Source organism: Muntiacus reevesi, chromosome 13 (genome assembly GCF_963930625.1).
Source record: "Muntiacus reevesi chromosome 13, mMunRee1.1, whole genome shotgun sequence".
NCBI classification, from domain to species: domain Eukaryota; kingdom Metazoa; phylum Chordata; class Mammalia; order Artiodactyla; family Cervidae; genus Muntiacus; species Muntiacus reevesi.
In genome coordinates, this window is record NC_089261.1 from 58,525,288 (window position 1) to 58,550,091 (window position 24,804).

The 24,804-nt window shown below is 43.5% G+C and overlaps 1 protein-coding gene across 3 annotated transcripts in view; it reads right to left on the bottom strand.

Annotated features, from left to right (window-relative positions):
* Window positions 1-5,026: 5,026 nt before the first annotated feature.
* SLC10A7 (solute carrier family 10 member 7) overlaps window positions 5,027-24,804 on the bottom strand; it is a 293,931-nt gene continuing 274,153 nt past the window's right edge. For all 3 annotated transcript variants that reach the window (XM_065903971.1, XM_065903970.1, XM_065903969.1), the window contains 2 exons: window positions 10,370-10,515; window positions 5,027-7,133 (listed from right to left, as the gene is read on the bottom strand). In XM_065903971.1, the coding sequence (XP_065760043.1) occupies window positions 7,104-7,133; window positions 10,370-10,515 (176 nt within the window). In that variant the 3' untranslated portion in view covers window positions 5,027-7,103. The remainder of the gene's footprint in view (window positions 7,134-10,369; window positions 10,516-24,804) is intronic.

Consider the following 24,804-nt stretch of genomic DNA (forward strand, 5'->3'; position numbering starts at 1 on the left):
TAGTGATGCTATCTAACCATTCTGTCCTCTGACACCCCATTCTCCTTTTGCCTTCAATCTTTCCCAGCATCAGGGTCTTTTCCAATGATCTTTTCATGTCAGGTGGCCAAAGGAGATCCAACCAGTCCATCCTAAAGGAAATCAACCCTGAATATTCATTGAAAGGACTGATGCTGAAGCTGAAGCTCCAATACTTCGGTAAAAGGATACAGACTTTCTATTATAGGATGAATAAGGTCTGAGGATTTAATGGACAGCTTGTTATAGTTGATAACAGTATGTTGTGTAATTGAAATTTGCTAGTAGACTAGATATTAAGCATCCTCATGCACAAAAGTAACTATCTGAAGTGAAGGCTATGTTAATGAAGTTAATGGTGGGAATTCTTTCACAAACACTTGAGATAGCTTACAGTTTTGTCAATTATACCTCAATAAAGCTGGAAAAAACTTAAAAAGGAAATGATGATTTCAAGAATAGTAACCACCACTATCACTGTCGCTGGTGGCTCAGACGGTAAGAATCCGTCTGCAATGCGGGAGACCTGGGTTCAGTTCCTGGGTCGGGAAGATCCCGTGGAGGAGGGCATCCCACTCTAGTATTCTTGCCTGGAGAATCCCCGGGGAAAGGGGAGCCTGGTGGGCTGCAGTCCATGGGACGCAAAGACTAGGACACAACTGAACAACTAAGCGCAGCACATCCCTGTCGCTTAGGATATCCCACTGGGCTCTTTTCTCGTTGGCCTGTAGCCAGGTGCTGGGCCCTCTTCCTCTCGTTTGTTCCTCTTCTCCCAATTCTTAGACCTTTCAGTCCCCTTCCTCATAGTGTTGACTCTGGCTCAAAATTCCTCTCATGTCAATGAGGGGGCAGTCAGGTTCCCTGATCTCCCCCCTAGGATGTGTTCAGAGACTCTTCTCAGCCAGAAGCTGTTTTGCGTGACAGGTGCACCAAGGTTCAGAAATGAGTTATGCTGTCTGCTCAGGATGTGGAAGCGGTAGCCACGGTTTGTGCCTCATGCTTGTTAGAACTCCTTCAAAGGCTGATTAAAATCAAATGGACAGGGCTTCCCTGGTGGTTCAGTGGTTAATACTCCTCCTTGCAATGCAAGGGACATCAGTTTGATTCCTAGTCCGGGAGGATCCCACGTTTCTGGGAGCGACTAAGCCCGTGCACCACAGTGAACTTCCTTAGTGCCCAGGTGAAGTAGTGAAGTACTTTCGTACTTCAGTACGCAAGTACTGAAGCCCGAGTGCCTACAGCCTGCGCTCCGCAGCAAAACCAGGGCCATGAGAAGCCGGGTCTTGGAAACGAGGAGCGCCCACTCGCTGCAGCCAGAGAAAGCCCCAGCACAGCGACAAAGACCCACCACAACCAGGAAAAAAAAAGTCTTAAAGAAAAGATACAGTTAAAAGTATGAACAGCGCTGCATTCCTGGTTCCAGGAGTCACCACTATTAAGTAGACTAGAAGTGGTTAAAATGTGCCCACTTCATCTTGTGACCTCAGCAAACCACTTAGTCCGGGACTCAGTTTCTCTTCTATATAATGGGGATAATACTACCTACCTAACACTACCTGGAATAGTGCCCGGCCTGAAGAAAAACCTCAATGATGTTACTTGTAATTATCCTTCTAAACACTTTGTATATGTGTAGTGTCCCTACACATCTGTAATATATATTTTAACTAATAAAAAAAATATAACCTATAAAACTAGGATGACAAAACTGTATTTTTTCCTGAAATTTATTCTTCCTCCTACTCAACAATATATTGTCATCACACAGTAATCTACCCTTATTTCTTTAATGCCTAAATCATGTTCTATAGTAAGAACATGCCATTAAGTATTTAAACATTTCCTTGAGTTGGGGAATTGGGGTGAGCTATTAGCATTATCAATGCTCTGAAAACATCTTTGTCAACAGATCCTTGGGCTCTTACCTGTTTCTGGATTCATAGAAGGGAAAGAGCTGAACTGAAGAATACATATATTTAAACTTTTGATGGTATGACTGACTAGCCCTCCAGAAAATTCCATCTCCATTTATGCTCCCCCTAGAAGGGCATGAGGTCCCTCTCCCCAAACCCTTCCAAATATTTGAATATTACCAAGATTTAAACTTTTTGTCAATCTCATAGGTGAAAACTAGTACCCCATTTAAATGAATACTTCTAGTCTCTGGTAAGACTGAATATTTAAAAATGTCTATTATGCAATTTGTATAAATTGCCCATTCACAAACATTGCCTGTTTTGTTAGCACAGAAAGAAGAATCACAGCTCCCTGATGTTTCAGCTACAGCTCATTCAGGACACACCTGAATCCTCATATTGCCTGGTTCCAGTGTCCTGTGTAGGACTGCGAGCCAGCTCAACAAGAGGAAAGTTATACAGTCGTTGGCACCAAGGCAAGTTCAGGAAGTCAGAGAATGAACAACATCTGAACACCTGTGAACCTGGGAGTTAGGGGAGAAGGGAGGAGAAGAGTGAGCGATGTAAGGGGCAGGCGGGTGGGGTTACCAGGAAGGGTGCTGAGTGGGAAATTCCAGGTGGGAGGGTGGCTGGGAGATGGGTGGGAACAGAATGTCTAATATTCTTTTTTGTTTTTCCTAACATTTCAAGTTTGTGCACCCCCCCCAAACACAGCGTGTCCAGGGATGGGTAGAGATCGAGGAGCTGGAACAATTCCATGTGTGGGTGAGGAGTCTGAGATGCTGGAGGCCTCAGTGGGGTGGGGTGGGGGTCTGGGATATTCTGGGTGAGCCCCCCCTGTGACTCGGCTCAGCCCTAAGACCTCAGGGCTCTTGTCTGCATCTTTGTTTATAGGCATATTGGTACCGACCCATGGTTAGAGTGACATTTAGTGCTTAATACAATTTCTCATTGCTGGCTCTACAGTTAAGTTCTTCAGGGTCTATGAGAAACTTAGGTCTATGAGAAACATCCTCTTAAGTGATGTTAATATTTTACTCACATTTGAGAAACTGTTCTATAGTATAAATAAGATTAGTTGCTTTGCTGAAGAGAATAAACTCTTATATGACCTTTTGTATATATCCACATAAACCAATACTATGACAGTCATAATTTGTATCTAGCCTTTATAGTAAGTATGTCAGAATTCTGATAAGGAAAACCCTTTATTTTTATGCATATTAAGTATTCACTAATTCAGATCAACCCGAGCTGATTTAGCCTGAATTGTTGAGGGTTTATTGTTCTGTCAAAATATAAAAGATGAAAGCCGTTTGTGTATCACACTGCAGTCTCAACTTGGACAGCTGGTTTTACACAGCTCTGAAGCCATGCCTTTCTCTTAGCAGCACTCAGGATAGGAAGTGCTTCTTGGCCTCTTGGCGAAGCTCAAGTGTAGTATGGGGGCTTCCCAGGTGGCGCTGTGGTAAAGAGTCCACCTGCCAAGGCAAGAGATGCAAAAGACACAGGCTTGACCTCTGGGTCGGGAAGATTCCCTGGAGTAGGAGATGGCAATCCACTGCAGGATTGCATGAAAAATTCCATGGACAGAGGAGCCTGGTGGACTATATGGTCCACGGTGTCGCAGAGTCGGACACGACTGAGCGACTGAGCACAGAATAGGAATAGTAGCAAAAAAGGACAGTTTTCCTTGTAACTTAGTAATGACCTTTGTGTAGGTAAGAGCGCTCATGATTATGAGGGTTCTTGTCCTACCTCATAAGGTCACAGTTTGGAAAATGATATTTTGGGGTATTATAAATCTGAGTCAGGCACTATGTTAAGCACAGAAGAAAAAAAAAACAAGGACCACATTGGAGGAGACAGAAATGTAAAGTGATGATTAGACAAGGAAAAGTTTTAGAAGACTTGAGGGACTCCTTCTAAGGGCATGTCAACAGGGAGTGAGTCTAGCACTGGTCGGGCAAGCAGGAAAGATTCCTGGAGGAGGTGACGTTTCCGTCAGCCTTACAGGGAAGCCGAGACAGCAAGACAAGAACACAGAGGTATGGAATTCCACACGAGGTGCGTGCATGCTAAGTCGCTTCAGTCGTGTCTGACTCTGTGCGACGCTGTGGACTGTACCCCCGTTGCTCTTCTGTTCATGGGATTCTTGAGGCAAGAATATTGGAGTGGGTAGCCATGCCCACCTCCAGGGGATCTTCCTGACCCAGAGATTGAACCCGGGTCTCTTCTGTCTGCTGCACTGGCAGATGGGTTCTTTGCCACTCGCGCCACCTGGGAAACCTGCTACACAAGGTTCTCACCCGTAAAGATACTCCGGGTTTGCAAAGGGCATTCTGCATTCTAGGAGTCCACCTTTCTTATCCTTGAAAAAATTGCCAAGGGTGGAAAAAACTCAGATCACCTATATTCTGTCCCTTCTGCTGAGTATGTTTCTCTTGGTTCTCAGCCCTGATGCTGAGAAAATCTCTAACCAGCAAGGGCTAATTTCTGGATTTTAACAGTATGGCATTGTGGGGGGTTACTGAGATGGATATATGGAAAGACTATGGAACTTATATCCATTTTACCACAGATAATATAAGAGGATTAGAATGAATAAAAAGAAAAAAGAAATCTACAGATACTTGAAAGGCATTATGAGTGCATTTGAAATCAGGTCAAAAATAAGCCACAGGTTCTCTTGTGATTTCTGAAACATCTTTGTTTAATCATAGAATTATTTTCATCTTCCATTCATCATAAATAATCCACTTCATCACTTCACCAATCCTTTTAAAAAAATTTGGTATTTAGCATAAACACTGAACATTAGCCAGAGGTGTGTTAGTTTTAACCAGAAGAGGGAAGAATAAAAAGAACCCACAAAAATTTAAAACTTAGAAAAGAGTACAAGAAAAGATGGATATTCTCACCCATTTAAAAAATAAAATTTCATAACAGCCATTAAAAAAATCCAGGTGGAAAAATGAGCAAACATAAATATAATGTAGTTCTTTCATAAATACATTTAGACAAAACAAATGTGTAAAACAGTGCATGGACATATTTCAAGATATGAATAATTAAATCCCAGTAAGCATGAATTAAAAATAAAATTTGATTTTATTTTTTGTCCTTTATGGAAAAATATGCACAGCATTTGTGTAAAAAAAGAAATAGGCATAAACATATCAATAAAGTCACCACAATTTACTATGTAAAGATTACTTGAAAACAGAAAACACTTTTTTAAAGCAAAAGATAAAATGTTATAGCATTTTTAGTTGAATTTTATCCCATAGTCACACCTACTATAGGTGAAAGACAATAGAGGTAGATAAGTTGAGGGGAAAAAAATCAGTATTCTAATACTATGCTGAAGATTTTTATGATAGCTCAGACAGACAATTCCATTTACTCTGAAATTCAAAGAAGTTTGTAGGAAAAAAACATAAAAAACCTTTCTGTTCTCCATACATAAGCATCAAAAATATCAAGCAAAATTATTGTAGTTTTAGACACAAGTGAATTTGTTGACAATAGGAATTCTTGACAAATAGCCTGTTTAGCATAGATTTTTGCAGGGTCTGGCACTAGCCTTAAAACTTACACTGAGGCTAACTCTTGTGAAATGTATGAGTTTCAATGACATTGAACTGACTCAGAAGTAACACAAGATAAGAGCTGGCAATAACAGTACTGTAAATTTATGATATTGGTAAACACGGTGAGCTTCTAAGGAATGACTTTTTGCTATTGATAAAATAACAGCAAAACTGCTAAAGCGATGATGTGGCCTCAGTGCAACTCAGGATGCCAGTTAAGTCAGGAAAAGTAGAGAGGTGTGACAGAATGGTGTGCAGGAAACAGAAAAAGCGTTCTCTCATTTCTATAAAGCAATGACTTGATTCTCTAACCGGGTCGTGAGAGCTTTTCCAACCACAGTAGAAGCAAACATTGGGTACTCCACGGCAAACTGATGCCAGCTTGGGAACTAACTGTCCTTGCTGTTTTGGTTAATGAATGGTTTTGCACCTTCTGTGTCCGTTTTTCTTTCCATATAGCTAGACAGAATGTGTATATAACATTTGTTTGCCTCGATGACCTTTATATCTTCATCTATTCATAATAGCAATGTGATTTAATTTTAAAAAAAAAACGTTGCAAACATTTGTCAAATTTGCCAAGGAAAATTCTCATTAGTAACGTTTCAAATGCCTTAAGTGTACTTGATCCAAAGATGTAACAGGCTGCTTCTGGCTAAAAGGGGAAATTTGTGCTCAGCACATCAGTGTAACAGGAAAACAATTTTGGTCTCAGTTGTGGAATGTGGAATAACCCATCATTAATTGTTGCCACTCCAACTAATTGTGACATTTCGGTGTCTCACATTTGGCTCCTGGGAGTTTCCAAGTGTGCTGGAAAACAGGTAAGAAAGAAATGATGGAAGAAAAAGGGAAAACATTTGAAAAACTCCTGAAACCCAAATCCTGTAGTTTATTTCGAAATCTCATGTACTTTGACTCATAACTCAAACATCAGGCCCTTTCTTTGAAGCAGCTTATAATAAATTTAAGACACAGAACACCACAGTCTCTTGTAATGGAACTGAGGAATTTCTGTGTGGAAACTACTTGAAGGAATGTCTTAAAAAATGATATCAAGAAATGCAGATGACTTATGCTTTTCAGCCTCTATTCAGTCTGTGACCCCTGCTGAGTTGATAAGGAAGAGGCATGTCACAGTTGCAGAAAAAGAAAGAATCATATGGTAAATCAAATAAGATTTTGGAAATATTCACTGTCATGGGAAGGGCATTTTCCTGATGATGTGACCTCATTTCAAACAGTACAGTAACTAGGAGAGAGCTTAGTGCAGGGAAGGTGGTACGAGGAAAACGTGTTTGTTTTTTTGTCACTTTCATGACTGTTTTCTGCGTTAGGAAAAAAGAAAATTAAACAACTCCAAAATACTGTACCACCCCTGGCAGTAACCAACAAAGTAGGTTGGAAATAATGCTCTCGTCAAATACATTTTAAGGCACTTTAAACAGTTATATCATATTTTTTTGTGTAAAAAAATAAAATATGCATCGAAGCAACGTTCACAAATACAAGTCTTCAGAACTGTAAGTACAATCCTATACATATATACATGGCTGTGGAACGCCCGCCTCCTTTGTTATACTGTTGGCCTCATCAGTTTCACTCCCTGCAAGAAAGGAAAACATGACGATCAGAGTTGGACTGTATCCACGGACAATGTGAGAGCATCAGTTAACACCAGATAATTTATGCTGCAAGGAAGAAGAGGCCTGCCTAGACAGCATCATATAAGCCGTGATCTAAACTCCTGAATCCAAACCTGCCCACCTCACTGGCCACAGAGTCTGGCATGGCTACTCATCTCTGCTGCGCTAGATGGCCCTGTGGGTCTTAGTATTATCAGGAAAGTGGAGGAGACACTCGTGGATACCCTTATGATGGACACTTACTATTTATTTTTGTGGCCAGATGGGATGGCTAAATAATTTCAAGCCTTCTGGGTGATTCCACATTAGTCAGTGGCCCCCTGGTTGGGAGTGGTTTCTATACAAATGGGAAAAATGAGTGGCGTTGTCCAGTTGAGCCTCCCTTTTGGGACATGCTTCTGTTATTCTGTAGGATAAATCCCAGAGCTTTTAAACATTTAGAAGAAAACTTTATTCTGATTAATTTGCAGTTTACTAGGATTGCATATCATTGATGGAATATTGGGATTTTCAAATAATTTTCTTTGTTCCTTGTCAAAATCGATATGTATAAATTCTAGTCTATCGTGTACATACACATCATTAGCCATGAGCATGAATACAAGTGGAAGTTTTCAAAGGGGAAAAAGAGTAAAAGAAAAAAAGGTTATTAAACCGCTCCTCTAGCAACTCTGAGTGGGAAGCGACCAGCCTGGCGTGGCCCCCAGCACAGAATGCCATTTGCCCACATTTTGTTCAGTAACAAGACGAGTGAAGGTGCTGGAGCGCTACTCTCTCAGAATTCTGGGGACCTAGGACTCCCCTTCTAAAAGCAGTCTTGTAGTGGGGGAGAGCAATTAGGAAAGCTTGGGATTTACATACACACACTGCTATATATAACATGGATAAACAACAAGAACCTACTGTATAGCACAGGGAAACTACTCAGTATCTTGTAATAACCTATAATGGAAAAGAATCTGAAAAAGACTACACATTATTACTCTTATATGCAATCGAATCATGTTGCTATACACTTGAAACTAACACAACATTGTAAATGAACTACAATAAATTAGATAAAAGCAATCTTGTATTTCTGTTTGGAGCATCATTGTGGTGTGGGGGGAAGATCTGGGGGGACAAATAGACCACGGTTCCAGTCCTAACTCTCACCCTGACTACACTACCCGTATAACTCTGGGCAAGTTGCTCAGCTCTCTGGGCCTAGTTCCCGTGTGTTCCATGGGGGTAGCAGAGCTTGCTACAAACAGTCGTAGAGAATACAAAACTTCAGTGATGATGACAGTGATTGTACCAGCTGGCTTTTGTCAAACACCTGCCACGTAATCCTCCATAACTCTAAAGAGCAGATGTTATCATAAGTCTTAGAGTGGCAGAGACAGGTAGAGAGAAGTGAGGGAACACGGCCAGGGTCGCATGGGCAAGGCGGTAGAACGGGCAGCCGGGCTCAAGGGTCCACACTCTGAACCTGGTGAAGGCTGGGCGTGCTGAGCATACATGGAGCTTAACAGGTGGTGGCGGGGCTATTCCGTTTTCAGGACACTTAGGACGTGAAACTGACAGACTGTATTTTCTTGGGCTTCAAAATCACTGCATGGTGATTGCAGCCATGAAATTAAGACACACTTGGTCCTCGAAGAAGAAAAGCTATGATTAAACTAGACAGCATACTAAAACGCAGAGACATTACTTTGCTGACAAAGGTCATCTAGACAAAGCTATGGTTTTTCCAGTGGTCATGTATGGATGTGAGAGTTGGACTATAAAGAAAGCTGAGCACCAAAGAACTGATACTTTTGAACTGTGGTGCTGGAGAAGACTCTTGAGAGTCCCTTGGAGTGCAAGGAGATCCAACCAGTGCATCCTAAAGGAAATCAGCCCTGAATATTCATTGGAAGGACTGATGTTGAAGCTGAAACTCCAGTACTTTGGTCAAATACCTGATGAGAAGAACTGACTCATTTGAAAAGACGCTGATGCTGGGAAAGATTGAAGGCGGGAGGAGAAGGGGACGACAGAGGATGAGATGGCTGGATGCCACGACTTGATGGACATGAGTTTGAGCAAGCTCTGGGAGTTGGTGATGGACAGGGAGGCCTGGCGTGCTGCAGTCCATGGGGTCGCAGAGTCGGACACGACCGAGTGACTGAACTGAGCTGAAGGACATGACACAGGGGGCTCTGTCACTGGCTGTCTCCTTCTCCTACTCATCTCCTGTGACAGCCGCCACCTTATGAGTGGGCTGAAAGTAGCCTTGCAAAGTCTGAGCTGCTGGGAAGGAGGTGCTCTATGGGTGCTTCCGCAGTAGGTGCTGCATCTACATTTTGTTTGAGTCACTCACTTTGTTTTATTTGGTTTTTAATTTGATATATAATTTGTGGCTTGCCAAGTGGTGCCAAAGGTAAAGAACCCTTGCCTGCCAACGCAGGAGATGTAAGAGATGTGGGTTCAGTCTCTGGGTTGGGAAGATCCCCTGGAGGAGGAAATGACAACCCACTCCAGTATTCTTGCCTGGAGAATCCCATGGACAGAGAAGCCTGGAGGGTTACAGTCTACAGGGTCATAAAGAATTGGGCATGACTGAAGCGACTTAGCGCACATAATTTGAGAGATCCACAAATATCAAATAAGTAAGAAGGCTTTTGAGCCAAGTGTGGTGAAATTGACATCACTGTGTGGCCTCGTTTGCTACTGAACTCTTATTAAATTCCCAAACACATAGCTTGGCAATACAAAGAAGTTGTAAAGCGTCTGGAAAATTAAAGAGAAAGCAGACATTCTAGATAAATCCAAGTGCTATTATGCTTCGAAAAACATGAAATCAGGAAACATGTGAATGAAGAGGCGAGGCAAAGCTGGTGTGCACCCGAGTGGTGGGGCACGTATATTTTGAGTATATTTACTGAACCTTTACTTCACTGTAATATGCCCTTCAACATGAGCAAATTAAAAATGGCTTTTAAAGACTGTATTTTAAGTATCATAGTGCTTTTATAACAATGTAGAACAATTGGTCCTCAACTCTCTTGTTCAAGTCGAAACGGATTAATGCATCATTATTATTGAATTTAGTTAAGAAAATGTGTACTTGAGAACAAGGTTATATGTGCAAAAGCTAACATGTATGAGTGGCTAAGATTCAGAAATAACAATTCAATGTGACTTGGATCCAATGTGACTTCTAGAGTCTCACCTTCTGCCTTGACACCATCCAAGACTTTATTGTTGGCACCAACACACTTCCCAGGAGGATCTGCACCGGATGGTAGATGAGCAAGGGGACGGATATTAGAGAGAGGTACTCGTGGCCTGCAAACACGATCTTCAGCATTGGGATTCCTGACGAACAAAGAAGACACAAAACCTAAAGGCAAATTCATCAAACTAAATTCATCAAATTTAGTCATCAAACTAAAGACACGGGCCATTAAAACTTGACCTTGGCATGCACCATCTTTCCCCTGTGGATATTCACAAAACCAAACAGGGACTGTCTCGAATGAATCACCAAATCTTTCCATCTTCCTTTCACTATGTAAAGCTCTAAGCTCTAGAACAGATTAAAACTGAAAAGGGGGTCAGTTCAAGGGCACTGGTAACTCTCACTGCCTGTCTAACAAGGAGAGGAGAGAAGACAGTGTGGAAGAGAGTTGCTTCAAGAAGACGGAGGTATACCAGTAGAGGTTAAAAATGGATCATTTGCTTAGTAGTAAAACACTCCACTGGTCTTTCGGGAGGCCTGCTAGATACCATTTCAAAGCGTCTAAGTTCACTTTGGGGCTGAAAGGATTTGATAAGATAAATAGGAGGGTACTTTAGCCAAAAAGACAGTCATAAAGGCTTTGCCCACTCTTTTGGACAAGAAGCTCAAAGCGCTTTAAGCAGTACTGTGTATGGCAGATGAAAATTCTAAAATCTGTGCTGCGTGATTAAAGCCCACAGTGAAGGTTTTACCAGAACTTAGGTAAATGAATCCTGCTACTGAGTCTGCTGCTCTGTTATACCCATGGCAAAGCATGAAGATTTTCTAAGTGCCCACCTAGCACCTGTACCTATTAAGCTTCTATAACAGAATTCAGACTCCAGTGATTTGACTGTTATCACCAATTGCTTTAATGTGGCCCAGTCATCAGACGACTGTGTATGCGCATCAGTTTTGTCATCTGAACAGCTTTAAGAGCTTAGCTTTCTTTTTGTTTCTTTGGGAACAGCCACTGAAAAGGAACCAAGCTCCTAAACACATGCAATGATGGCCCATAAATAACGTTTTATTATAACCCGGTGAGGAAAGCTCTGCTTCTTCAATTATTTTTACCTTCTAATAAATTTCAAACCTTTATGCAAAAATGTATTTCATGGCTGCTTTCTTTTTCATAGCCTCACATATCATTGCCATAAACTGCAAACACTTAACTCTTCCCAAACAGTGTCCCTCTCGAAGCTCCAAATGTTTAATCTTGCACAGTTTCTGTCTTCTCACTGATATAAAGAACAAAGGAGCTTTGCTTTTGAATGTAATATGCTTAATCCATTTATTGGATTTGAATTAGCAGCATCCAATATTATGGTTCCAGAAAGTTATTACAATGAGAAATGAAGATCCAAACATATATTCCTCCTATTTTTGGAAAAGGCTATTACTCTTTTTTTTTTTTTTGGTTGCTCTGGATCTTCCTTGTGGTGCTGAGGCATGTAGGATCTTAGTTCCCTGGCCAGGGGTCGAATTGTGTCCCTGGCATTGGAAGGTGGATTCTTAACCAATGGATCACCACGGAAATTCTCAGAAAAGGTTATTTGGCCCAAAAGGATGATGTGAATGAGTTGGAGGGTGGGGTGGAGTAATGGGGGCATAAAGGGAGCAAATGATATAAACATGGAAGTATTTGTTTCTAAAAGTGATCAGAGGAGGGACTTCTGGTGCAAAATTCAAGGCCCATGGCTGCTGGGCTAAATCACCCGAGTTCCACTTCTTGGCTATGCTCAGGCGGGCTCTGTGTTGTTCTTCAGTAAGCCAAAGCAAGTTCACAGCTACAGTCGCAGAGCTACCTCTCCAATAAGCAAGATACACAAGGTGTCTTAATGGAAACAACCTCGGCAGCTCACTGTAGTGTGATGAAAAGATAACAGTAATGATGACAATAATGTTTCTGTGTGCGGTGAACGCTTAACTAGATGCCAGGTGCTGTTAAGGGCTCTCCTGTATGAATGAAATGCCTAGAGGTTGGATAACTTTCCCAAGAGATGGGAGCTTTGCTGCAATCCAGGTCCCCTGGGTTTCTGGTTCTCTGTGTCAGGCCGGGGTCAAGGCCTCTGAGGTCTTCAAGACATCCTGGGGATGATGGCTCCATGAAGCAGAAGAAGACCTGGGATGCAAAGAGCTCTCCGACCCAGAGTCTTTTGGGGACTCTCTAGCCCGGGTTCCTCCCAGCAGTGCTCCCTGGGCAGTAGACCTTGGACTCCCCTGCTCTCACAGGGGTGCTCCTGTGATTTCAAATCAGCCAGCAGTTCAGTAACTGTGAGGCCTACCCTCATAGCTGCAAGGGAACCCCAGATGGAAGTTGACTTCTAGGAGCTTCCAGCGTACAACTGACCTTCTACCTCCTGTGGTCCCTAGTACCAATGCATGTGAAGTTCTCTTCGGGCCTGGGGCTGGTTCTTCAGCTCGTTCATTTCATCTTCCAGTATACTCCTCTGTACATATTTGCTGACGGGGTTGGGACTCTTCAAACATCACTGCTCCTCATCAGTTCATGGCTCCCAGGATAGTTCTCCCCAGAGAGGGCACTACACGAAGTCTGGAGATGGGGCAGGAGCCTGGGGGTTAGCCCCAGTGGATAGCCCCTTATGCCCCTCCTAGGAAGTCTGATCTTCATTTCCTCTCCAGACTTCTACTGATAGGTTCTGAGATCTCCAACTTCTTCCTTTATTCCCCCAGCTCTGGCTATTCATTGTCCCCTCTCCACTTTCCAGTTTTCTAGCTGTTTAATCATCCCTGGGTCGATGGGCTGCTGTGTTTGCCCAACTAACCCTGGAGACACAGACCTTCTCTCACTCAGCCTCATACCCCAGCCATCCACCTCAAGAGAGGGTTCCACCATGACTGGCAGCTGCTGTAGCCATTAGTTGAATGAAGCGGGGATTTCCCTTCAGCACTTCGTGAGCCTGCAAACCTTCTGGTTAACTGTTTATTTATCTGGCTGTGCCAGGTCTCACTTGCAACACATGGGATCTACAATCTTCAGTGCAGCTTGCAGGATCTTTAGATGAGGCATGTGGGATCTGGTTCCCTAACCAGGGATCAAACTTAGGCCCCCTGCATTGGAAGCGTGGAGTCTTAGCCAATGGGCCACCAGTGAATTCTCTCATTCTTGTTAATTGTTAATCAGATTTCCTATCGTCACTCTTCCTGGTGACTGTTAAAATATGATTGAAAATAAAATCAGAGAGGAAAACTTGGCTTCCGAAGACGAGGGTCAGGTCCCTTTGCTATGTCTTGTCACCCTCTCAGGGTGGATTCACGACATCCCTGCATGGGGGACTGAGACTCCGGAGCAAAGCTCTTTGTTTTGGGAGCCTTTCTGTGCCCTCGGCCTGAAATGCTCCCTTACTTCTCAACCATCCGATGCTTCACTTTCCTTTTCAATCATTAGCGTCTTCGCAGTCTCTGTGTCTCAGTCTTTCTTTCCCATGCTTCCTTCAGTTTCTCCCTGTCTGCCCTCCTGGCCCCAAGTCAGTAGCTTCTGCTCACTGCCTTTTCGTTTTCTCAAGACTCAGAGTAGAAAGAGAAGCTGGGAGAAGTGAGTGAGGGGAGGAGAATTAACTTCTCCACGCCCGAGTGGTCCAGGCAGTGGCCACGATCGCTTGGAAGCAGTGAGTTTATGATCTCTGTTCCAGGGCCTCCTGGCTGGGTGTCCAGCACTGTCAGGAGGAACACGGGAAATGCAGTAGAGAGATTCCCCGCACCTGCCACTGCACTTCCCACTGCGATTTCTGTCACCTGGCCATGAATTTGGCAAAACTTGATCTTCAAGTCAAATCAGAGAACGTGGGCTAGACCTCGTTTTCCAGAAGCCCATGTAATGCACTGCCCTTTCATCCTCTTCACCCACCCTTTCAGTAGTTCACCCCATCAATGATTCATTCATTCAGCGAGCACTCGCTGAACAGATTAACTACAGCATGTGACACAGCCTCAGTAAGGAGGCTCACCAGCCCCTGGGTGACCACTCACGCCTCCTCCCCGAGACCTTCCTTCAGGGCACGGTGGGCCTCCCCTGTGCCCCCCACTCTCTCCCCAAACCGGGTTCTCCGCCTGCAGGCTTGTCTTGTGCGGGGTATTTGCTAGTCAGGAGCCAGACTGAGCCCAAGCCCCTCTAGGGCCCACCGCCCCCCTCCACGCCCCCTGTGTGCCAGCCACCGAGGGCGCAGGACCCTCTCCTTCCCTCCTTGCGCCCCCTGGGCTCCAGAGTCTCTTGCCTCTCGGTCTTTGCCAACGAGCTCTTTTTTGCTCAGAATTCTTGTCACCCACTTCTTGACCTGCCCAGTCTGTAAGCCCTCAGTTCCCAAACTTGCCTCCTCAGGGAAGTCATCCTTATTGTCTCAAGCCTCCTTTTTGCTCTAGGCGTACCAACTGAGGCGCATTCCAGCCTAGCATTTGCTGCATGTATTATTACTGCTTGCTCTGTGTGTGTGTGTGTGTGTGTGTGTGTGTGTGTGTGTGTGTGTGTGTGTGTTAGACCCTGACTAAGCTGTGAGCTTCTTAGGGTCAGCGACTGTTTGGCCTTCATCTCTGAGTGTCTTAGTGCTCAGAAGAGTGCTGAAGGATTGGAATTGTGCTAATCCAGACCCCATCATAAAGTTACTGTGTAGACTATCACTCCATTTTCACTCCATTCATTAACTAGGGAGAAAAAAGGGGCAATGATTTCAAAAAAAACCAAACAAACTTACTCGAAAGAGTTTTCTTTTTCAAGTAAAATTTAAATATAGGACTCTTTTCATCTTGCGATCACTGCAGTAATATAAATGAAGCAAATTAATTTTAATGCTCCCAGGTACTGATTCTGTGTCACTGTGGTTGACAGGATCCGACTAGACTATATGAGATGGCGTTTGACTTTATGGAAGTGAACACCACGCGCGCATTTACAATTTTACAGGGACTTTAAGCTGTCATGCTGAAAAATGTTTATAAAACATTAATCAAAAAATGCCTCTTTAATACAATGCATTGTCTGAAAGATGTTAGAAGGCGCATATTGTAAATGGATTCTTTTTCTGACTAAAGTAATTTCCACCAAAAGCATTTCCCCACTGCTCTACAAGTACACTGTGTGGAGAGATAAAGAGCACTTTCTCAGCACATTACTACCTGCTCCAAACACTTGGGAAATCACTAATGTACAGCATGCCATATTTCCATGTCACACATGACACATTCGTCTAAAATTATCCAACAGACTTTGACACTGCGGCATATTCCATAAGCAGAGCTTTCAACTGACATCTGCCAAGTAAGAACTTCAAGTGTGAGCTTTCTTCTTCTAACAAGCAAGTAAGGGCTTTCTTTTATCCTATACCCAGGATGGGAAGGATAAAACAATACATACCAGAACAAGTGGGGTTTTCTTTCCCCTATTTTGAACATGTTTATTTTATGTTCTCTGAATTAGAAAATTCCCTTTGTATCGGTGTTCTAAGTTTTAACAGTTACCTCTTTCTATTGGATGGATGGTTTTTAAATTTTTCCTGAGAAATACTTTTCCCCCACCCCTCGATTAAATATGGACCTTTATATAGAAGGCTACTCTATTACTCAAAATATAAAAATCATTTACTGGGACTTACCTGGTGGCCCAGTGGCTAAGATCCCTTGCTCCAATGCAGGGGACCTGGGTTCTATCCCTGGTGGGGTAGCTAGATTCCATATGTTACTACTAAGAGTTTGCATGCCTCAACTAAAAACTGCCATGGCCAAATAAAAAAAAAAATAAACAAAAACCATCTACTTTACATAATTGTTCAGAGTTTACTTGTAAATGATGATGCTCTCATCATCTACTAATTCTTTCATTCCATCCTTCCATCATTCATTCAAAAAATACTTTCTGGGCTTCTGCTACATGTGAGTTACTGTTTCCAGTGCTGAGGACATAAGGAGAAATGACATAGACCAGATCCCTGCCTTCTTGGGACCTGCTTCGGTAGCTTTTGCCCCGATCACCTTGGCTTCCTTTCTGAGTGCAGGGCTGGCACACGCTTGCCTGGTTTCTACCGCTCAGAGTTTGCGGCCCATCTCTGACTAACTCCATCTGTCTTTTGACTTGTAGATCAAGCCACCAAATTCTGGACGGTCTTTTCTCCATCTAGCGCTGTCCTTCCTCCTCAGTTTTCACGGCCGCCTTTCTAATTCAGTTCCTCATAAAATCAAGCCAAATGACTCCCAGCCTCCTGACATAACCCCCGTCTTCAGACTCTTCCCTTCATCAATCCTACAAACCACAGCCAGATTAATCTTCCTAAGACCCACATTAATTAAAGCCAAGACTCTGCTCAAGAATTACAATGACTTTCCAGTGCCCATTCATCAAATCCTCTATCCCTTCAACGTCAGTAGAGAAGGATTATGACCACTGCCATTTTGTAAGGGCTCTGCTTGCATTATCTCATTTAATCCTTACAGCAGCCCTAAGAAGCAAGTGGTGATTTCCCTGAGGAAACACAAGGCAACTGAGGGTTAGAATGACCTGCTTAACATCATGCATTGGTTAGGCGGTAGAGGCAGAATTAGACGACGGTTTACTTTTTACTTTTAACCTTACTTTTTTATTGGAGTGTCATTGCTTTACAACGTGTGTCGGTTTCTGCTGTACAACAAAGTCAATCGGCTCCATGTTTACACATGCCCCCTCCCTCGTGGACCTCCTCCTCCCCCATCCCGCCCCTCTAGGCCATCACTGGGCACGGGCTGGCTCCCTCTGCTTTTCCGCAGCTCTCACTAGTTACCTACTTCACACGCGGTAGTGCATATACGTCAACGCTCCTCTCTATCTCGTCCCACCCTCCTTCCCCGCCGTGTCTGCATGTTTGCTCTCTACCTTAGCTCCCAGTCGCCAATTGCTGTCACCGGCTCAGGCCTAGCACGTGTCTTTGTGAATGCTGAGCCCCTGCCAGGATCTTGTCCTTTCTCTCTGGGTGACTAAATTCTATGGGTTCTTCCAGGCTCATCTTTACATTTTTCTCCACCGTGAAGGTGGGCTTCCTACTGATTTTTTCTTCTTTTGAAGAATGAAGCCTCTCTTCCTAGTTGTGTTAGGGGACCCCGCTGACTGACGCCACCGTCCTGGGCAGGCAGGATGGTGACCACGTACATGAGTTATTTTACAACAGGAGTTCCTGGTGAGGAACTCGGAACTAACAAGCTACCACTGACCGGAAGAATTCAGGACAGGTCAAAAGGAGAGAGGAAACTCCAGTCCATATGTTCTAACAATCTTCCAGAATCCTCCTCACTGCAATCCATCTTGGCTAAGCGATACGTGCACCACCAGGAAGGACCCTGAGTCAGAATGATTGGCTACAGACAACCCAGAAACTAACCCCATCACCATAAAACCCGAGACTCTGAGCCATGTAGCAGAGCAGTTCTCCTGGGTTCCCTTACCCTCCTGCTCTCTGCCTGGGCGCCCCACCCAATAAAGTCTTTGCTTTGCAGCATGTGCGTCTCATTGGACAACCCATTTCTGAGTATTAGACAAGAGCCCACTCTTGGGCCCTGGAAAGGGTCCCCTTTCTTGCAACAACTGCATCCCATAAATTTAGCATTTGCTTATGATGCCGTGATTTTCTTTTGTACAGGTTTTGTTTCCCTCTGAATACAGGCAAAGTCCTTTAAGCTCCTGCAGTGTTTAAGCACAGGTGCGTGTGTGTGTTCAGTCGTATCCAACTCTTTGCAACCCTATGGACAGTATACTGCAAGGCTCCTCTGTCCATGGGGTTTTCTAGGCAAGAATCCTGGAGTGTGGTGCCATTTCCTTATCCAGGGGATTTTCCCGACCCAGGCATTGAACCAGCTTCTCCTACCTCTCCTGTATTGCAGGTAGATTCTTTACTGTTGAGCCCCCACTCAATACATGAATGATTGATTATTTAAGAACAGAGGATGAAGCAATGTTTCCCATCGAAAAAGCCTGAACAAGAACAAATACAAGTTGCTTTACTGAACTATAAAGAGAATCGTTTACACATTCCTCCAGGAGAAGGAGGAATTGTATTTCACAGGAGAAATATATATTCGATATGGTAAGAAGGAGAGAAACTGAACTGACCACAGAACCCAAACTTTGAAATGAGCATTGAGTTATGGAGTAGGAGAGGAAATATATTGAAAAATGTCCTTTGTGTCCTTTGACCTTGTTTCACTTACTTTCCCACTTCCCTGAGAGAGAGTATACTCCAATCACCTGGATCATTTCCTGTCTTTCAGAGATTCATTCGCCTGAATTCACTTGACTTGTTTTCCATTAAATGCTTTCTCAGACTTTCCAAGGAGTTTTGAAGAGAGCTGCAGGCGTATCTGGAATCCAGTTGCTTCGCTCTCTAGTTGTCATGGAGATTTCCCACTTTTGTTCACTTTGTTCTTAGTTAGAAACATCCATAATTTTACTCTCCAAATGTCCTACACATTGTTATTTGAATTCTATCTCTTCCTTCTTAGTGAATCTCTCAGCTTAAAAGCCCATGTTTGCCCTTAACAGTCAGTGGGATAGATGGTCTCCCCATCATAATGTAATCCAAGAAGGCCACTCTTTTTCCAGCATCACTAATTGCCAATCTGGGTTCCCTTCTCCAACATATACACACACATTTTCTCTTCAGAGACAAATGCTCACAGAAAGTCAAACTCGTTGACACCGATTTATTCCAATCACTAAACAAAGGGGCAATTACGTGCCATTTATAGAACACGAAATGAAGATTCCAAAGCACAACAGTTTTAGAATTTGATTAGAAAAGACTTTCAGGATTATCCTAAAGCAAGCTAATTTTCAGTTAACACAGCCGTTGCTTCATACAGAGGTTTATAATATGTCCAGTAGCCTACAGGAGGCGGTACAGCGTAGCTGATAGGAAGGCTGATACAGGCCCCGAGAGCCCTGGGTGGAATCCCATGCCTCCACTTGTTACTCTCGTCAGGCAAGTGACTGAACTTCAGTTTTCACAGCTGTAAAATGTGCCTATTTGTAGGTTTTCTTTTTCCCTTAATAAACAGAAAGTGAAACAGTACACAATGTCTGGTAAGTAGTAAGTCTTCAGACACTATTCCAGGTGCGGTAAATAATTCCTGACTAGAAAATCCCATGGGCAGAGAAGCCTTGCACCAGCCCCACCTGGAGCCCCTGCCTTCATGGAGCTCATGTCCTCACTCACTGACCCAGGAGAGACGGCAGAGAGCGCCGGGCCAGAGCGAACGCCACCCCACCGCAGGGTCAGGCACAGGGCAGTGAGGAGGCCCAGCACTGCATCCAGGAAAAACGCCGATGGCAAAAGGGATGCAGTGAGCATCTGCGTTATTCTAATTTTTGTCTCTCTCTCAGAGTGAGTAAAAAGAACGGCAACCCACTTCCAGGTTGGTGGGTATGGCTTGGCCTGAATCCATCAGAGAGGGGCTCACCAGATTAGTCAAGAGTTGTCCTGAGGCGTGGCCTGTAGGAGCAGGTGGGGCTTAGTCTGCACAGCCCTCAGCATTACATTATGCTCCCAACTTCTGGCTTTTCTAGGATGTCCCCTGAAACCCATTCTGGAACATTCTAAAGGCTAGCAAGTCCACCTCCTGCAGATCCCCTTAGGAAGGCAGACAGGATGTCATGGATCATGTGACTCGCTCTCATTCACGCCCATCTAAATGACTAGTCTTTTGCTCAAATTCTCCAAAGTATTTTATTTTAATATTTATTCATTTTTATTTATTTGGCTACAGTGGGTTTTGGTTGTGGCACTTGGGATCTTCAATCTTCATTGCAGCATGCGGGATCTAGTTCCAGACCAGGGATCAACCTCAGGCTCCCCACATTGGGAGCATGGGATCTTAGCCACGGACCACCAGGCAAGTCCCTTTAAGGTATTTCAGCACGGGGCCGCCCGTCCCTTGCTGATTTACATTTTCTGTGCTTCCCTGTTCTTTTCCTGTCATTCCATCTGTAACCGAAAACTGTTGTAATTGGTGTGACTTCACCATCAGGACTTCGTTAAGACTTTTTTTTTTTATTGTGGACCTTAGCTAAAGTCTTTACTGAATTTGTTACAATGTTGTTTATGTCCTTATGTTGTTTATGTCATGGTGTTTTGGCTCTGAGGCATGTGGGATCTTAACTCCCTGGTCAGAGCCGGAACCCACGGCCCCTGCATTGGAAGGCGAGGTCTTAATCACTGGATCACCAGGGAAGTCCCATCACCACCAGGACTTCTATTGTTGCTTTCTGAACCATAGAAGAAAAGATTTCTGTCCTTCACGTAGAAGGAGACATCTAAAATGACGTACAACTAAATAATAAATGCAAATAAGAGCCCTCTAGTTTTCTCAGTGTCCCAGGGATGGGTTCAGGGAATTCATGTAGATGAGGGCGTTTCCAAATCCCTGAACACAAAGGCAACATCAGCAGCAGCTAGGGGATGGCTGACAACCCCCTTGGCTAGACCTTTGACAGAAAAACAGGCCAATCTTATATCAGTTTCACAGGTAAGTACAAGTGGAATTTTAATTTCCAACCTCTGAGGCCTGAAAAGCATCCTGTGGTTATCTCTGTTGATGGTGTACTAGATGGAAAGGGACATGTGGAAATCCACATGGGGGGTTTTGGCCATGTGCTTCAACCAATTGGACCCAAACATCTCGTCTGCAGTCTTTACAGGGCTCTCCTATCACCCTTCCCTTGACAGTTAGGAAGGCTCACAGCTGACTTTCTTTTCAGTGTAGTCAGTTGTTATTTAGCTATGCTAAGAGTAAGTCGATGTTTTTGTGAAACTTTCCTAGTTGCTTTACTGAACTTTAAAGAGAATCATTAACACATTCTTCCAGGAGAAGGTTGTATTTCATAGGAGAAATATATATTTGATATGTTCATTGGAAGGACTGATGTTGAAGCTGAAACTCCAATACTTTGGCCACCTGATTTGAAAAACTGACTCATTTGAAAAGACCCTGATGTTGGGAAAGATTGAAGGCTGGAGGAGAAGGGGACGACAGAGGATGAGATGGCTGGATGGCATGACCAACTCAATGGACATGAGTCTGAGTAAACTCTGGGAGTTGGTGATGGACAGGGAGGCCTGGCGTGCTGCAGTCCATGGGTCTGCAAAAGAGTCGGACACAACTGAGAGACTGGACTGCACTGAAGTATAAGTCGATGTTTTTGTTAAACTTTCCTAGTTGCTTTACTGAACTATAAAGAGAATCATTTACACATTCCTCCAGGAGAAGGTTGTATTTCATAGGAGAAATATATATTCGATATGGTAGGAAGGAGAGAAACTGGATTAACCACGGAACCCAAACTTTGAAATGAGTATTGAGTTGTGGAGTAGGAGAGGAACTATATTGAAAAATGCTCTTTGTGTCTTTTATTTCACCTATTTCACTTATTTTCCTACTTCTCTGTAGATGGCATACAAGAGATCTATCCTTCACATTTCAAAACCAGAATTCAAACATGTAACATTTTATATATTATAAAACATATACTATGTAAGTGTTAGTTGCTCAGGCATGTCTGACTCTTTATGACCCAATGGACTGTAGCCCACCAGGCTCCTCTGTCCATGGAATTCTCCGGCAAGAAGAACACTGTGTGAGTTGCCATTCCCCTCCCTCCCCAGGTGATCTTCCTGACCCAGGGGTCGAACCTGATCTCCTGCCTTGAAGGTGGATTCTTTACTGTCTGAGCCATCAGGGAAGCCCTATAAAATATACACCATAATAATATATAAAAATATACCTCCCTTTATCCAAAAGGGAGAGTTAGGCCTGGAAGAGCAGGACAGTAAACAAATGCAAGGGTACAAACTTAAGTCCAAGGCCATTACTAAGAGAGAGGAACAATCTTTCCAGTAATTTTAGCCATCCCGTCTCTGGCAGGACTTCAGAAGCTGTATCTGGAGTTCACGGACTTTTTGGCCTTTATTTGTATGTTGGCAGGTGGAGTGCAGACTGCAGAAAAATCATTATTGGGTTGGCCAAGAAAGTTTGTTCAGATTTTTCCATTACATTGTATGGAAAAACCCAAACCACTATTTTGGTCACCCCAATACACAGGGCTTAGTCTGGGTCAGGCAAGCGCTATTCTGCATGTGCCAACATCAACTCACTCACTCCTCATATCTATAATGTGAGTAAGGCTCCTGTTATTATCTCTACTTTTCAGATGAGAAAACAGAGGCCACAGATGAATAAAAAGCTTCCCAAGGCTATGCAGAGCGAGTGACAGGAGATAGCTGGGATGTGAACACAGACAGATTGGCCCCCAGTTCTGTGTCCTCCACCACCCTACATGCCTAAAATGGTGATCCGGAAGAGCACCCAGGACCCGGAGAGAGAGAGATGTTTGATGATATTAACACAGAATAATGGAGGGTGAAAAACTCAAGGAAAAGAATATTTACACAAGAAAGTTCTGCAAAGAAGAGAGAGATTCCTATTGACAGAGGACCTCAGAGAACCAGCCTTTACTCACTTTGAATAAAAATTTGTCGATGACCATTTTCTTACCATTTTCCAGCCCAAACGGAAAAATGAAAGACTGTATTTTAGCCTTCAATCACCTGGACTGTATTCCTACCCCTTTGCTGAAAGTTTTATGTAAATAAAGATGCAAGAAAAGACCCAAATGAGCAGCTGGTGTTATTTCTGTTTTGAAACAGGTACGTTCTGATTGGAAAAGATGTTTAATGAATGGCCTGAGCTGGCTCACCAGATGCTGACAATGAAACATTTAACTCTACCAATAGAAGGTTTCAGCCTCGGAAGATTAGGTACACCCTCACCTGTCTGACAGCATTGTAGGAGTAATTAGCAGACAGGGAATTAAAGAATGCATTAAAGAGCTGAAGCCATGGAGGCTTCATTCAGATGCTCGCGATGGCTTCCGGGAGGGGTCACCATATTTATGGAGACAGGTGGGAAGGAAGTAGCGGGAGCTTACTTTTTTCCCTTTCTGGGATGTGAAGGAAGAGCCATTTGTCTTCTAAAGAGAAAAATGTGCCTAATGTTCACAATCACAGGATGTGAAACCTCAAAAATAGAACGAGAATTTCACATGACAAAAATAATACAAGGTAATCGGAAGAGATGTAACATGGTCACCAACATAGAACTGGCCCTATCTGATTAGCTCTGGGAAGCTTTGCCTAATTTTACAGATTTTTTTAAGATATGTTTTTATATAAATGAAGAAAGACACTTGGAACATTTTAAGTGTGAGCCAATGAGAGGTTGGGAGAAGGAAATGGCACCCCACTCCAGTACTCTTGCCTGGAAAATCTCATGGATGGAGGAGTCTGGTGGGCTGCAGTTCATGGGGTCGCTAAGAGTTGGACACAACTGAGCAACTTCACTTTCACTTTTCACTTTCATGCATTGGAGAGGGAAATGGCAACCCACTCCAGCGTTCTTGCCTGGAGAATCCCAGGGACGGGGGAGTCTGGTGGGCTGCCGTCTATGGGGTCACACAGAGTCGGACACAACTGAAGTGACTTAGCAGCAGCAGCACTGAGAGGTTGATGCATATGACAGGCACTTTCACATTCTGCCACAGCTTCCAACACCCTAGATTTAGTTTTCCCTAAGATCTCGCATCGATAATCTTTTTAATGGATAGAGGAACTTCCAGAAGGCATCCAAATCATAGTTAAGTGGTAAATGTGAGCAAACAGTGACCCAAATGCACCCACACTTTTTTTTTTGTCAACATGGCTATTAATCACCCTCTGGTGGTAATTTCCTTTTTGATGGTACCTTGTTTATGATAAACATAAGCCTCAGAAGAGACGTCTTCTGACACAAAAGAACAAGGCAGCTCTGACTGGGGATGAGAAATTAGAGTTATTTACCTGCTGACTCACATTTCTGTAGTTAAACTTGGCTAGATAATTTTTCGCTAACCTAAACCTACTTCTGCCCTTCATCTATTTCAATGATAGGGGATACAAGGCCTCATTCACAAGACTTGTAGGCAGAGGAAGAAAACCCTGGAAACCATTTCGGGAAATAATGTTTTTCTAATCCCCTCAGTTGTTTTTAAACTCTGAATGCTTAACTTAGATATCTAATCACAGCACAGAGAATTGCGGTTTTCACAGATCAGTATAAACGGTCAGTTTTATTAACAAATGAACATGTGCAATTCTTTCTGGGACACAGGGGAGCACACATGTGCACAAATACAGGAAGTGGTCAAAGGCGGTGGTTTTCAGTGCCAGCTGCTCGTTAGAATCAACTGGGTAGCTTTTAAAATCTGTGATACCTGGGTCTATCCTGAGAGATTCGGAGGAAATAGGTCTGGGGAGGGTCCGGGCAGCTTTGCAATGATCCCAGGTGATTTCCTGGTGGCCCGGATGTCAGGAAGATCTCATGGA